This window comes from Lolium perenne, chromosome 1 (genome assembly GCF_019359855.2).
Source record: "Lolium perenne isolate Kyuss_39 chromosome 1, Kyuss_2.0, whole genome shotgun sequence".
Lineage (NCBI taxonomy): Eukaryota > Viridiplantae > Streptophyta > Magnoliopsida > Poales > Poaceae > Lolium > Lolium perenne.
In genome coordinates, this window is record NC_067244.2 from 150,843,551 (window position 1) to 150,858,618 (window position 15,068).

Genomic DNA, 15,068 nt, shown 5'->3' on the forward strand with positions numbered 1-15,068 from the left:
GACCACTTGGATCCTTCCCATACCCCACACCGGCACACCCACATTCCGTAGACCCGGCCGCGCGGTACCCGGGGCGGCGCCTCACCGCCGAAGGCGGCTTCGAACAAGGCACCACCGGAGCTGCCCGGAGGCTGCGATTCGCCAAGCACCGGGGACGTGCTACTTCGGGAGCCGGTGGTTCGGCGCCTCTACCGCGCGCCAAGGCCGTCCCGCTTCCGAACTCGACGAGGGGACGACGACCGCGGCTCCTCCGTCGTATACCTCGCGCCAAGGCCGTCCCGCTTCCGCACCCGACGAGGCGACGACGACGACTGCGGCCCCTCCCTCGTCTACCGCGCGCCAAGGCCGGCCCGCTTCCGCACCTGATGAGGCGACGACGACTGCGGCCCTTCCCTCGTCTACCGCGCGCCAAGGCCGGCCCGCTTCGACGTTTACCGCTTCCGCAGCCGACGAGGCGACGATCGCGGCCGCACCGTCGAATACCACGCCCTCTTGCTCCTGCCCCTGGGGCTGATTAGATCGGTGAGTCCGTTGCTTTGCTCGCTGTTTGATGCTTCGTATGAGAAAGGCATTTCTGCGCCGGTCTGTGTGTGCTTGCCGGAGACATCACAAGAGATAGAGCGACACCGCCGCGGCGTCGCGCGGCCGCTCCTAGCGTATGCCGTGTGGTGGTGGTGGGTAGATTCTCGTGGACCCGTCGTGACTGTTATAATCGAGATGCACAATAAACGAAGAACGAAAAGTAAAACACTGCAGGGGACACGAGATTTTAACGTGGAAAACCCTTGCAACACACAAGGAAAAAACCACGAGCGCCAGCCAGCAAAACTTCACTATTTCGGTGGTGTTTACAAACGCCGTGGGTGTACAATGATGCGATGAAACCCTAGCGGCGGCTTACAGGGAATATATATAGACGGTGGCAACGATCCGTACCAAGCCTCCGGCGGCAGGCCTCGCTCCGCTCGTCAGAAGTTAGTCCCCCTTTAGTATATGAATTTGGATCACAATATAACAAACTCCATCTTGAGACAAATTCCTTGTAGCATGAACTTCAACAATCACCTGAATCAACAAAGAAAACACTTGCTGGCGCCAATAGCCACTTGGGCTAAACAGTTATACCAACCAAGCTTGAGCAAAGCTCAAACTTGGACACAGGGACAGGCTTAGTCATCATATCTGCAGGATTATCATGAATACTAATCTTGCATACCTTCACTTTACCTTTTGCAACCACATCTCTGATTGCGTGGTACTTAATATCAATGTGCTTTGTCCTCTCATGGAACATCTGATCTTTAGTAAGATAAATAACACTTTGACTGTCACTAAACAACTTAATGCAAGAATTATCTTCACAAAGCTCAGCATATAGACCTTTCAGCTAAACAGCCTCTTTACCTGCCTCAGCAATAGCCATGTACTCAGCCTCAGTAGTAGATTGTGCAACAGCATCCTGCAAAGTAGCCTTCCAGCTAACAGCACATCCACCAACAGTAAACACATAACCTGTGAGGGACCTTCTCTTATCCAAATCGCCAGCATAATCTGAATCCACATATCCGGCGAGCCCCTCACCAATCCTGCCAAACCTCAAGCAAGCTTTTGATGTGCCGCGAAGGTACCTGAAAATCCACTGAACAGCTTTCCAATGTTTTTACCAGGATTAGCCATGTATCGACTGACCAAACTCATAGCATATGACAGATCAGGACGTGAACAAACCATGGCATACATCAAGGAACCAACAGCACTAGAATAGGGAACTCGAGACATGTACTCAATATCATCTTCAGAGCTAGGACATTGCAAAGCTGACAACTTGAAATGAGAAGCAATAGGAGTAGTAACTGACTTTGCATCATGCATATTAAAACGATGAAGAACTTTCTCAATGTACTTTTCCTGACTAAGAAACAACAAACTAGACTTTCTGTCTCTTTTAATTTCCATGCCTAGTATTTTCTTAGCAGGACCAAGATCCTTCATCTCAAACTCACTACTTAATTGATTCTTTAAAATAGTGATCTCTTTCATGCTCTTGGCAGCAATCAACATATCATCAACACATACCAGCAAATAAATAGGTGATCCATTAACAAACTTGATATACACACAGCTATCATACTGAGATCTCTCAAAACCATGTGTAAGCATAAATGAATCAAACCTTTTATACCACTGTCGTGGTGACTGTTTCAGACCATAAAGGGACCTCTTTAATTTGCAAACAAGATCCTCCTTACCAGGCACAACATAACCTTCAGGTTGGTCCATGTATATCTCCTCCTCCAACTCACCATGCAGAATAGCAGTCTTTACATCTAGCTGCTCAAGCTCAAGATCATGCATAGCAACAATACCAAAGAAAGCACGAATAGAACTATGCTTCACAACCGGGGAGAATACATCATTATAATCAACACCTAGAATTTGACTGAAACCTTTTGCTACTAACCTTGCCTTAAACCGTGGAGGCTCATTAGGAGACAAACCTTTCTTTCTTTTAAATATCCACTTGCAGCGGACAACCTTCTTTTGTTTAGGCAAGTGCACAACATCCCATGTGCCATTCTTCTCAAGCGATTGCATCTTTTCTTGCATCGCACCTACCCACTTCTCTTTATCAACCGAAGCAATGGCTTCAATATATGTAGCTGGTTCAATATCATGCTCCACTTGTTCAGCACAACTCAAAGCATAATCAACAATATCACATTCTTGAATTAATCGGGTAGGAGGTGTAATATTTCTCTTAGGGCGGTCAGCAACAATAGACCGTCCTTGTCGCTGAACAAAAGGTGGTGAAGGTGGAACATCATTATCATCATTGTTGGTTTCAGGAACCACATTTTCATTCTCCTTTGCGTGCTCCACCTGCACGCCAATTCTGTGCTGCTCATCATCAGAAACATCAGGAGAATCAATAGCATCAGAAATATCAGTAGACGGACTATCATTAAACATAACTGCCTCATTAAAAACGACATTCCTGCTCAACACAATTTTCTTAGTTTCAGGATTCCATAATCTATATGCCTTAACTCCTGAACCATAACCAAGGAAGATGCACTTAACAGCCCTTGGCTCCAACTTTCCATTATCAACATGAGCGTAAGCAGTGCAACCAAAAACTCTCAAATCTGAATAATCAGCAGGCGAACCAGACCATACCTCAATTGGAGTTTTCTTATCAAGTGGAACAGAAGGTGACCTGTTGATGAGATAACATGCGGTGGAGGCTGCTTCAGCCCAAAAACCTCTATGCATCTTTGCATTAGACAACATGCAGCGAGCCCTCGAAATAATGGTCCTGTTCATGCGTTCAGCCACGCCATTCTGTTGAGGGGTGCACGGAATGGTATGATGTCTTACCATCCCATCATTGCTGCAAAACTCATCAAATTCATTTGAACAAAATTCCATACCATTGTCAGTACGGAGTATCTTAACCTTCTTTTCAGTTTGGGTTTCTACCATAACTTTCCACTTCTTAAAAGCATTAAAAACATCAGATTTATGTTTCAGGAAATATGGCCACACTTTCCTTGAGTAATCATCAATAATAGTAAGCATGTAATTAGCACCACCATTAGAAGTTCTACGGGACGGACCCCAAACATCAGCGTGAACATAATCTAAAATGCCTTTGGTGGTATGAACGGAAGCATTAAATTTTACTCTTTTATGCTTACCAAAGATGCAGTGCTCACAGAACTCAAGGTTACCTAAATCGCAGCCATCAATTAGCTCTCTCTTTGCCAATTCTGCCATGCCAAGCTCACTCATATGTCCAAGATGCTTATGCCAAAGGTTAGTCTTACTAGTTTCATCAGAACTAACAGCAGCAGTAATACCAGGCAAAGTGCTACCTCTAAGGACATATAATTTCGCAGAATTCATATCACCAATCATAATAATGAGAGAACCTGATGATACCTTCAAAAGTTTGTTCCCACCTTTGTACTTGTACCCGTCACAATCAAGGGTACTCAAAGAGATCAAATTCCTCGCCATGGAGGGTATGTGTTTCACTCCTGTCAACGTGCGTGTCATCCCATCATGGGTCTTGATCTGAACAGAACCAATGCCAACAATGCTGCACTGGTTGTCATTCCCCACACGCACAAAATCTCCACTCGCCTGAGACTCATAAGAACTGAACCAATCTTTGTTACAGCAAATATGAAACGAACATGCAGTATCAAGAATCCATTCATCATCACGTGAAACACATGCAGCCAAGACAGCTAAGCAATCTCCATCAGAACTATCACTACCAGCAACAACAGCAGCCTCACCCTTACCGGTGACAACGGCAGCCTTACCATTACCATCATTATTTTTCGGTTGGTAAGTTCCGTTCCTTTTCTCCTTGTTCTGCAGCTTCCAACAATCATCAATATTGTGGCTAGATTTCTTACAATACCTGCAGAACTTGTCACGTCCTTTGGACTTTGAGCGACCTCTGTCGCCCTTGCTCTTATCTCTGTTGTTGTGGTAGTAGTTATCTCGCTGCTCAGGCCTGCCACGGACCTCTAATGCCTCCGCCTTGGAGGACGAACTTTCAGCCTGCACCATAGATTTCATTTTCTCCTTTTGTTGGAGAGCATCATAAACTTCCGCGAGAGTTAGTTTGTCGCGGCTCAATAATATGGTGTCACGAAAATTACTGAAAGAATTAGGCAGCGAGCATAAAAGAAGAAGACCTAAATCCTCATCCTCATACTTAACTTCTATTGACTGCAAATCAGAAACAATCTCTTTCCAGGAAGATAGGTGATTCATTACCGAACCTCCCTCTTGCAACTTATGCGAGAACAGCTTCATCTTCACGTGCAATCTGCCCGTGAGATCCTTGGACAAACTGATATCCTCTAGTTTGACCCATAACTCGGCGGTGGTTTTCTCCTGCAGCACTTCCTGCAGAATATTATTGGACAGATGGAGTTGAATCAACGATAAAGCCTTACGGTCTTTCCGCTTCTCCGCATCGGTCCAGGTATCCTTCGCTTTCTCGCCGAAAGCATCGATCGCTTCATCCAGATCTGAAGATTGGGCGAGAATCGCCCTCATCTTCACTTGCCACAAAGCAAATCTCGTGGTGTAGTCCAGCTGCGGTAGATCGAACTTCAGTGACGACATCTCGTAAACCCTAGATCCAAAGAACACGGGCTCTGATACCACTTGTTATAATCGAGATGCATAATAAACGAAGAACGAAAAGTAAAACACTGCAGGGGACACGAGATTTTAACGTGGAAAACCCTTGCAACACACAAGGGAAAAACCACGGGCGCCAGCCAGCAAAACTTCACTATTTCGGTGGTGTTTACAAACGCCGTGGGTGTACAATGATGCGATGAAACCCTAGCGGCGGCTTACAGGGAATATATATAGACGGTGGCAACGATCCGTACCAAGCCTCCGGCGACGGGCCTCGCTCGAAGTTAGTCTCCCTTTAGTATATGAATTTGGATCACAATATAACAGTGACGATGGGTCCGAAGCGAGGTGTGTGCGCCTACAAGCGTGACGATGGGTCCGAATGGTCGGAATTTTGGAGAACAACTTTGCGTTAACCAGTTTGTGAGATTAACCGAATGTTTAACATACCTCGGCAGCATCATTTCAGGATTTTGCACTCAGAACGGTTTTTGTTTCCGTCTAGTTTGTTCAGTTCAGGATTTCTGACAATCCAATACCTGCGGTTATATTGTTTCTCCTTTCAGGGCAAAATGACCATGAATCCCAACATGGAAGTGAACATCAAAGACCAACCTTATCATGGCAAACAGGTTGTGCCAGACCCTCTCCACCAAAAAGGGCGTAAGTATATGCCAAATCAATGTTTAATTGTCCAACTGACATTTCTGTGTACTAATCATGCTTCTGTTATTTCTTGAAGACACGTGCTTCCTACACAGCACCTCAACAAGCACAGAGTCCCAGTACAAAAGCCGGGGAGCGCTGCAGGACCCTCAGGAGGACTTTGAAGTAATCCTGTCAAGACAGGATTTCAAAGATCAATACGAAAAGGTCAGTATACAGAGAAGTCTTAATGCTAAAGCATATTGCATTTTGTGACACCAAAGTACAGTAACAACATTCTGCTGTTGGCCTGTTGTGTACAGAAGCATGGCCCAATTGGTGGAGAAAAAGAAGAGCATACTGGATTCACTCGATTGACAAACAGTCTTGAAATACTCAAAAGGGAAGGAGTGCCTGGGTACAAAGGGAAGGTAACTACCTACAAATTTTGATCCATTTCCGAGGGGAGGACTAGCTAAGGGAGGTTCAAGTCTTTGCGATGTTGAGGGACTTGCTTGGTGTTTCGGGCTTCACAGCAGCGGTATGAAAGTGGGGGCGACAACACAGGTGAAGTGCAGAGTCCTACCTTTCAGGGTGAAAACCCAAGGTCTGGCCTTAATTGGTTGTGCCTGGCAATGTCCTTGGTGGAGGCATTTGTTTTGAGAGCGGGGACTAGTCTGTAATTCAGGTGTTGTCTTGGCGGTGGATGTATTGCTGTTGTTAGGCCCGAGATACTGTAGCGGGACTTTTATTTCTTAGTTTTCTTTTCTTGTTTTTGGCTGTGTACATCCGTAGTGCCATTAGGGTGGTGCGTTGTTGCAGAGGCTGGGTGTAATTGGTATCTTCTTGATATTAATATATTCCCTTTATCGAAAAAAAAAATTCCGAGGGATATTACAATGTGAGCTATTTTTTACATCGACACATGTTTCTTTTGTCCAAGGCTCCAAGCACTTATCTACTATTTTTTTCCTAATTCCCAAAATTCTACAAATGTTTGAGTTGGAGGGGTTTAAGAAAATGAAAATATAACTTGGGATTTTATATCCCCTAAGCAACTATATGTTCTGTTGGAATTTTTTTTTTGAACGCATATTCTGTTCGATTATGAAAACACTTCAAATGAGGAATACTTATTTATTGTACGCTTAACATTCCAGATAATTTATTGCATGTGCACATCTGTGTTGTTGAGATTTTTTCTTAATGCACACTAATATAATCTAAAATTAATTCATGCATAAACCAAAGTCCATTCACAACCAATTAAATACTACTAGCTGATAATGTGGAATGCTCCCTTAATTAGCCGAAATATCCACTTAAAGGGCATTGCTAGTTTTAGTCACTTATTATTTTCTTCCATATGCTTGAGTTAACTATTAATTATGATCTAGGTGGACAAGTGTGTGATTTGTTTGTGTGACAATTTGGACAGATTCCGTTCTCCTCTCGTAGTGCTAGGAGCAACATCGTTTATGATCTAGATGGGACTTGTTTCTGTGACATTTTGGGCAGATGATTGTTTAATTTATTTATAGCAACGAGCGGATAATTTTGGTCCACTTGCTTTTGAGATGTTCTGAATATACAACCAAGATGTATTAAACAGTCATCCCAGAAAGAAATAGACAAGTGAATTTAATCTAGTCTCATATGAAGAAGAAAACAGTAACTGCACAACAGGAACAGAGATAAGTGACAGGTGGATTCAGATATGGCACTTAAAATATATCAGGACTACTTCTCTTTGTGCTCAGTTTTTTGGGGTGCTGTATGTTCGTCATGTTTTACATTATGGCCAAATTTTCTACCTTACAGCGCAACAAATTCTAATCTACTTGAATTGATGCAGCAAAGAGCTGGCTTATTCAAGATCATGAGCTATCATGAGAAGGATCCAGTTCATGTCTCGAAGCCTAGCAGATCTAACCCAAAATCTAAAAGAAATCCTCCTCAGGATATTCAGAAAATTTTGTGTCTAGCACATGTCATGGTGGGTACATTCAGATTATCAAAGAACTACAAAAGTCTGAAGCCAGGGGATATTTATGTGTATGACAAAGATGACCCTGAAACCATCAATGGCAAATACTGCTCCCACGCTGTAGCTATCATCGGCTACGGCCGTAGAGAAGGAGTGTGGTATTATGTCTTTCAGAACAGTTATGGTGAAGGCTGGGGGGAGAAAGGTGTCGGGAGAGTGGCCATGGATAGTCTGCGACATCTCGTCCGGATCAAGATATGATATCAAACGTGTGGACAAATTTCGTTTGCTGTATGATACTCCATGAGGATTGCTGTATTATGTTTCCATGATTGCTCAATACTACATCAAACATGCATGACAATTGTGCATCCCCCAAGATGATGGTATTATTCTGGAGACACCTTTCAGCCATGAAACTGATTACAATGAAGTTTTTCTGCTCGTCTAGTTCTGATGTACGTATCTGGTTTTACCCACTTTGCACAGATATGTATAGTTGGGTATTTTCCTGATTATCACATGTAACAATGGGGAGCACCTATAGTTGTATACATATATTTGCCACCTTTTGTAATTCTGAAGTTTCAAACAAATATCAAGGTGAGCCCCTGGTAATTCTTACCCAAGATAGTCAAAGTAGTAGCGCTGTATCTATCTATGGTCATAAATTACTCAATAGTCACCGCGTCCTGATTACTCAACTCTACTGAACTAGGTTTTCATTTGTATTTTATTTCTTATCTCATTATCATGAACCATTCGCTTATACCAAAAGCGGCTAAAAGACCAAGATTCTACATGAAGTAAAAAGTCTTAAGTGCATATGTTGGATCCTGGACTTATCACCATCTTTGCACTGAAATTTACTGATGAAACAGATCCGAGCTCTATCACCAGATGGCCCTCTCCAGTGAAATCTTCGAGTCATATTCCATCAAAAAAACTTAAGTCCTGCCACAGCAAATGCTCAGCGGCGTACAGCTACTGCATGTAGGATAACGGTTGCAAATATTCACTTTCAAACCTCTTGGCCTTCGTCGTAGTCAGATGTAAGGGTCCAACAGGTAGAGCTTTGTAATTGGGAGTTCATCAAATAATGGTCTTATAGAGTAGTAGCAGGCTCCGGAGTGAAGAAAAAAACATTTTGCAAGTAGTTACAACGTTCAGAGCACCATCCTCAGAACAAAAAAAACTACATCTCACATAAAGTGCTGATGCCAAAAGTAATACTAGTTGGACTGGGAGACATCCTATTACCACACTTAGGTGTGGCAACCGTAAATTATTCGCAGACCAACAGCACAGGTTCTCATTCCTTTTCTTCCATCCCTTAGTCGATATCATGTAGATGCTACGGACCTCTCAATCACTGTCATCCTGAAAGTACAGAACAGGAGCGTAAGCATGATGCAGTAGATAAAAAAGTAATGTGAGACAGCTACATAAAAACACTTAAAATCTGAATACCTCACTCTCGGTGTCAATCATAAAAGGGAACGTCTGGTCTATATGACCCCCAACATAGACATTGCCACAGGCTGGATGCCTCATATCGTCCACATGTGCATTTTTGCAACCGTAGCAATGTCCTTCGGAAAGCAAATGTTTAGAATAAATAATACTCTAATAGAAAACAAATTTGCAGCACTTCACAACATGAATAGTATTACTTTTTGTGCACCAAGTTTATGACTTTCTAGAAACGAATTTAAGTGAAACTTTGTATCGAGTTATAGGAGAAAGTTTGACAGACATAGTCGTGTGCAACAATTGAATATGAGCAGTAGATTTTTATTTATCACTTTTAGATGTGTAATAATCCAGTACATGCATGACACAGAGAACAACTGACTCTAATCTTGCATGTATTACAAGGCAATTATCAAAACCAAAAAGATCAAACATTGCATACCACATGTAGCAATTCGCTGCCTAGTTAGATATAATTATAAACATACCATTGTCACCATCAGTTAAGAGCTTGCAGGAGGTATCAAAGCTGTCTCCATCATTTGGGATCGCTTCAGCAAAAAATAAGCAGGTTGTGGAGCAAGCTTGTGTAGCTGAAAAATTGAAATGGTAATAGAACTGATTGTCATAGTCTCCTTCAACAATCCAATTATGACATTGAACTTTATCAAACTCGAAGTACATATCCTGAAAAAAATTACAGATTACAACATGGATGGGTTTGAAAAAATAAAACACCAAAGGGGAATGAATTGCAGGAAAAGTGAATTCAGACCTCAGAAAGTTTCTCTTCAGCATTGTACTTCTGGAGAGCAGATTTCATGTATCGCTCCATGCGATTGCTATGAACTTTCAGCCTTTCTTCTTTTGTGAGTTTCTTTTCTTTTGGTTTACTTGCTTGCTCCTCTAAATACTTGGTGAATTCTGCATTTAGGTCACTCAACCTCCAAGTTGTTTTGTTTCCATACCCATCTGTAAGAAAAGGATTACCAATAGAGCAATCTCCATCCTCATCACTCTCAACATCACAATCGGAACTGAAACAAAAGTAAATGTATCACTCTTCTTGACAGCTCTACATTAGGCAAGACCTCATACATTAGCAAACTATCAAGGTTCTTTTTCAAGTTTCAAGTCAACTATGTTTTACCAAGTTAGCAAAGCAAATAACAGTAAATTGCACAAAACTGTAACATAAAACCACACTTCTATTTATCGTGTCCACATGAAACAACAGTTTCTTCAACCTCGCCCCTATTCTCATTTCCTTATCTTCCCTCCCCTCTCTACCTCTAGATCTGGACTCCAGCCTGCCAACTCTCCCTCCTCATTTTACTGCCTCCCTTGCCATGTGCACTTGGACCCAGTGTTCATCCAGGCTGACAAGTGCGACTAACCAGCCAGAAACAATAGCTAGTGGAACCCATGTGTCAATTTTAGTGAGCATAATGAAAATGGGGGAGAGATGACCGGATTGGAGCATCCTCAACAATTTTGCGCCGGGACTATGCTTTTGTGCTAAAACAAATAATAGTTACGATTTTCTGTTACAAGTGCTCCAATTTTTTCTGTTTTTCATAATCTAATCTATGTTGTTACGGCATAACTTTTGCAAATAATCAAAATTGCAAGTTTAAAAGTCAGTTCAGCAGAGGATCACACTTTTGTATCAATTACTGCTACATGAAGGTAAGCCATAGATATTCAACACATAGTAATTAACATTCCTACATAAGGCAATTAATAGTGAAATAGGACCTTCCTTGTTATGTTTAATACTATATATTTTTATGTTCATTTTTGCTGGATGCTACAGAGACAATCTTTAACTTATGTGTCTGAGTTCACAGTTGCTATGCAATGATACTTTGGGTGCTTCTCATGTTACCACTGGCAGAGTGCTTGGTGCATTTGAGGGTGCTTGCAAAATGCAGAATATCTACGAAATTACATGATGTTTATTCTATTTTTATTCAGGTAAAGAAACTATAAATATAATTATAATTATTTTATGCTAATTGGGAAGTTATTTTTATGCTAATTGGGAAGTAAAACAAGAGACAGTTCATTATATTTCACTACTACTTCCATGTGAGATGATTGGGCATCATGGTAAGTCATACAAACACCACACATCGTTGAGTAAACTATAAATCTTGACCATAAAAGAAATACGATTGTAATAAGCATACCAGGCAGATGAGTCAGAATTAAGAGATTCTCCGTCATCCAGCAGCACATTGCACCTTGATAAGTCAACACAGTATGGTCAGGATTTTATGATAGAGAATTGCAAAATATAGATATCTAAACATATATATTATGTGAGCAAATCCATATATATTCCTATTAGGTGAAACCGGAAAGTGCCATGTTTGCCAAAGTCATCATATTATGCCAAGTGGTTACGAATCTTTATGCCAAGAGAATAATTATTTTCGAGTTATGGGTCTTCACGTAAACTGTACTAAAACTGTGTCCCGAGAACAATGGTTAATGTAGTGGTCATAAATCTTTATACAATCTGTACAGAAATTGTACTTCGAGAGATGAATGGTTCAAAAGCTACTTTATGATCATCTGTAATAAACCAGTGCACTAAATCATCTGTGATCGAAACCTGAATTATCATGCCTGAATGGTTCAAGCCTGGGCTTGTAATTTGTGATCTATTGTGTCATAGTAAAAAAGTATTTCTTTGTACTTCATTGTTCACAGAAATAGGAATGTGCGAACAAGAGACCAAAGCCAAGACAGATAGCTGGACAGTGCTGATAGTACAATTAATCAAGCGATTGATCAAAAATAACTTTTCACTTGACACACCGATATATTAATTGCAGCTGCTAACTGGTGCAAACAACGATCTGATCAAATGCTATACCTACAATTCTAATACCAACATCCAGAATTCCACAAGTTCGAAGTACATGAATTTAAGCTCAGATTAAAGGATAGTACTTGCCCCACTAAAGGCAAGGGGAGGCATATTGGTGAAAGAATTACCCGTGTTGACGAACAGAACCATCTTCAACAGGATTTTGCATATCATTGTTATCAGCGCCGTGCCTGAAAATATCCAGCAACCGTAAAAAAAAAAAATAGCAGTGACAATCACGAACCGATGAAGGAAGTGATGCAAAGACGAGGTTAATTATGGGCAACGGATGGAGACAGCGATGCAAAAACAATGATAAACACCGCCCATACTGTGGTTTGAGTAAGCTAAATCTCGGTCATACTGAGAAAAACTTTATATAATAAGTATTACCCTGCAGATGATTCAGAAGCAGAAGGTATATCGTCGTCGCAATCAAGCAGCGATAGTGTCTGGTACCTTCATTGGTCAACACAAACTGGTGAGATTGTTATGATGGAAAAATTACAAAATATATATATACAGTATCATTTGACTTGCATGAGGTTTGCTAAATGTTGCTGCATGCGCAAATATACCTATTTACTGAATTCAATGTAAAATGGGGACTTGTGGGACGCGAGCGCCAATAAGTGGGGCGCTCCCTCGCGGACAACTGCAGCAGAGGTGATTGGCGAGAAAGAGGTGGACGGGGATGAGGACGAGGAGGAGGTGGTGGGAAAGAAAGAGAAAGAGACGGCGGTAGTGGACGATTAAGAGGAGAATCGGGAGGAGGAGGAGGAGCAGGAGAGGAAGGCAGAGGAGAATCCGGAGGAGGAGAATCGGGACGAGGATTTTGCCCCCTACGACTCGAGCTGGTGCGGTTCGACGGCTCCATCGATTCGGAAATCGGAACGGTGCCGCCGGATTGGATTGGGAGGGGAGGGCGAGGCGAGGCGGCGGCGACGTCGGCGGCGGCTGCTGCGACTGCGAGTCTGCACTCTGGAGGGTAGTTTGGTCGAGTGGGCGCTTCCGGTATTTTTTTTTTCTTTGAGATGATTTTTTTTATTACAGTACTATATAATGTGGCTCGGTAGCTTAGGATGCATTGGAAATTTGGAACGTTTTTTCTTTGACAAAATTACTCAAACCCACAAACTTCAGGGATTATTTCCTTAGAGATTTGTTTAAGGGCACGTGTTCTAGTGCCAAATTTAGATCAGGTACTAGTGGTATCCGAATTGGTGATCCTAAGTTGCCTGAGATTTAATAAATTTTAGTCGATTTCTTATCCATTAGATTTATTTTTCGTTTGTTTTGATATGTCAGTTGCAAGTGACTTGCAACGGGTATCTTTTTAGTTATAAATGGATTGCAACGGAGATTTTTCCAGTTGAGAAAAAAAATATCTAGACCATTGAATTTGCTTAGAGGTTTATGCTAGCCTATAAATTATACTTGAGTTACAACTAGGTTGTAACAAGACTTAGATAACATCACAATTTAGTTAAATCTAATTTAAATGATGTCTAGATGTGTCCATATGGAATGATGAGTGCCACATCTCCTGTGGCAACCAAGCGCTAACTCAACTCCATGTAGGCCCAGCGATAGCGACTCCCCGATCACCACACTCACAACCCTATGAGGCTAGGACCTTAGAGTTTTTAAGGTGTAAAAGTTTGCAGCATCAAATAGGGAGACAACATCTATTGAAACACCCTTTTATAGAGCTTTCTTATGCATACGGCGTAGTGTTTCCAAAAGAAATAAGAGCGAGGAAAAACTGATTTGCCCAACTTAGCATCTACTTTTCCCGCAAGAAAATTGTAACATCTAAATTTGAGGTGCTGGTATCGATGCTAGCTTGCAATTTTTAAGCAAAGTTCCTTCAAGCAAAAGTTTACTGAAAAACATGAATGCGGCATTGGAGAACAAGAGATCGTGGATCAGCTTACCTCTGGTTCAGCTCTTCGTCAGCCATAATCCCGTCACTTCGATTTCACGATGTTTTGAAACAGGATATGATGTCGATTGTTCAGGCCGGTTGTCTGCTACTGTGCTATTGCGATTGTAGAAGAGGCGCAAAGGCACGTGTATATATATTGGCCCGCCGTGGCTATTGAAGTTGGTCTGACTCTGACTGCAGTTTGTTTATTGGACGGAAGATAGCTAGACCTGAATCGGAGTTGAATCGAAATACCACAAAAAAAAGACCATAAGGCTCGCTCAATAGGAAACAACGCCGTGCTGCCGTCCATAGCATAACAGCAAATCCTGAGCCCGGCTCGAACCCAGGCTCAAATCCAGAGCCTAGCATAGCAGGTCACGGCGGCGAGAGAAAATACTCTATTTCTGCCTATACATGTTCAATCTTTGTAGAGTTCAGGGCTTTCGATCACCAACCGGTTCGCTCCCCCGCGTCGCCTCCTCCCGGCGACCGGGGGACGAAACCCTAGGCCGCCGCCGCCGGTTCCCCCCGCCTCGATCTCCCCTCTTCGTCGCCCCCGGAGGCGCCGCCGGTCGAAGGCCGCGACGTCGGGGAAGGGGGCGGCGGGGATTCGGGCTCTCGGCTCCTCGCGTGGCGATATGGGGAGGAACTCCACGCTGGATCTGCTGGTGCTGGTGTGGACGTGACGTCGGCGCCCCTGATGCGTCCTGCTCCTGCCGGAGCTGCCGTGGGTCAGGGCGTGGCTGACCAGCGCTCGTCCCGGTAGGGGCTTGGGCACCGGAGGCGGCGGCCTCTGCGAGGTGAGGGCGGCGCGGTCCCTGGCGGCGGTTGTTGCCCCGTCGACCCCGTGGCAGATCTGAAGACGGAGGCCGGCCTCCACGTGGCACCCAGCCCAAGGCCATGGAATCCGGCGTTCTCGTCGGTGTCGGGTTTGGTTGGGATGGCAGGGCAGGGGGCTCTGGCCAGGAGAAATCCTTGGCCGGCGG

General features: G+C 43.1%; 2 protein-coding genes across 4 annotated transcripts; one reads left to right on the forward strand and one right to left on the reverse strand.

The window, feature by feature from the left end:
* Positions 1–5,501: 5,501 nt before the first annotated feature.
* On the forward strand, positions 5,502–8,062 carry LOC127334430 (uncharacterized). Its single transcript, XM_051360878.1, has 6 exons — positions 5,502–5,517; positions 5,628–5,656; positions 5,736–5,832; positions 5,912–6,042; positions 6,138–6,245; positions 7,670–8,062. Exons 1-6 carry the CDS (start codon positions 5,502–5,504, stop codon positions 8,060–8,062), a joined length of 774 nt encoding a protein of 257 aa, XP_051216838.1.
* A 792-nt stretch (positions 8,063–8,854) lies between these two features.
* On the reverse strand, positions 8,855–14,116 carry LOC127307515 (uncharacterized). Of its 3 annotated transcripts, none has more exons than XM_051338251.1 (8): positions 14,090–14,116; positions 12,546–12,611; positions 12,281–12,343; positions 11,467–11,520; positions 10,050–10,311; positions 9,763–9,961; positions 9,272–9,393; positions 8,855–9,181 (listed from the first exon to the last, which is right to left on the reverse strand). In XM_051338251.1, the coding sequence occupies exons 1-8, from the start codon at positions 14,113–14,115 to the stop codon at positions 9,167–9,169; spliced, it is 807 nt and encodes a 268-aa protein (XP_051194211.1). In that variant the 5' UTR covers position 14,116; the 3' UTR covers positions 8,855–9,166. The 3 variants fall into 3 exon arrangements, with proteins under 3 accessions (XP_051194211.1, XP_051194195.1, XP_051194203.1); XM_051338235.2 differs by lacking the exon at positions 14,090–14,116 and adding an exon at positions 12,731–13,174; XM_051338243.2 differs by lacking the exons at positions 8,855–9,181; positions 14,090–14,116 and adding an exon at positions 12,731–13,180 and having other exon boundaries at positions 9,361–9,393; positions 9,763–9,867.
* Positions 14,117–15,068: the final 952 nt, after the last annotated feature.

Excerpts from the sequence above, each read along its gene's own strand:
- LOC127307515 (XM_051338235.2), bottom strand. The coding sequence starts at position 13,029 with ATGGAGCCGTCGAACCGCACCAGCTCGAGTCGTAGGGGGCAAAATCCT. Across the intron at positions 9,962-10,049 it reads CTGAAGAGAAACTTTCTGAG|GATATGTACTTCGAGTTTGA; the intron begins GTCTGAATTCAC and ends AATTTTTTTCAG. Across the intron at positions 9,394-9,762 it reads CTTAACTGATGGTGACAATG|GACATTGCTACGGTTGCAAA; the intron begins GTATGTTTATAA and ends TGCTTTCCGAAG.
- LOC127334430 (XM_051360878.1), top strand. Across the intron at positions 5,833-5,911 it reads CCCTCTCCACCAAAAAGGGC|ACACGTGCTTCCTACACAGC; the intron begins GTAAGTATATGC and ends TATTTCTTGAAG. Across the intron at positions 6,246-7,669 it reads TGCCTGGGTACAAAGGGAAG|CAAAGAGCTGGCTTATTCAA; the intron begins GTAACTACCTAC and ends GAATTGATGCAG.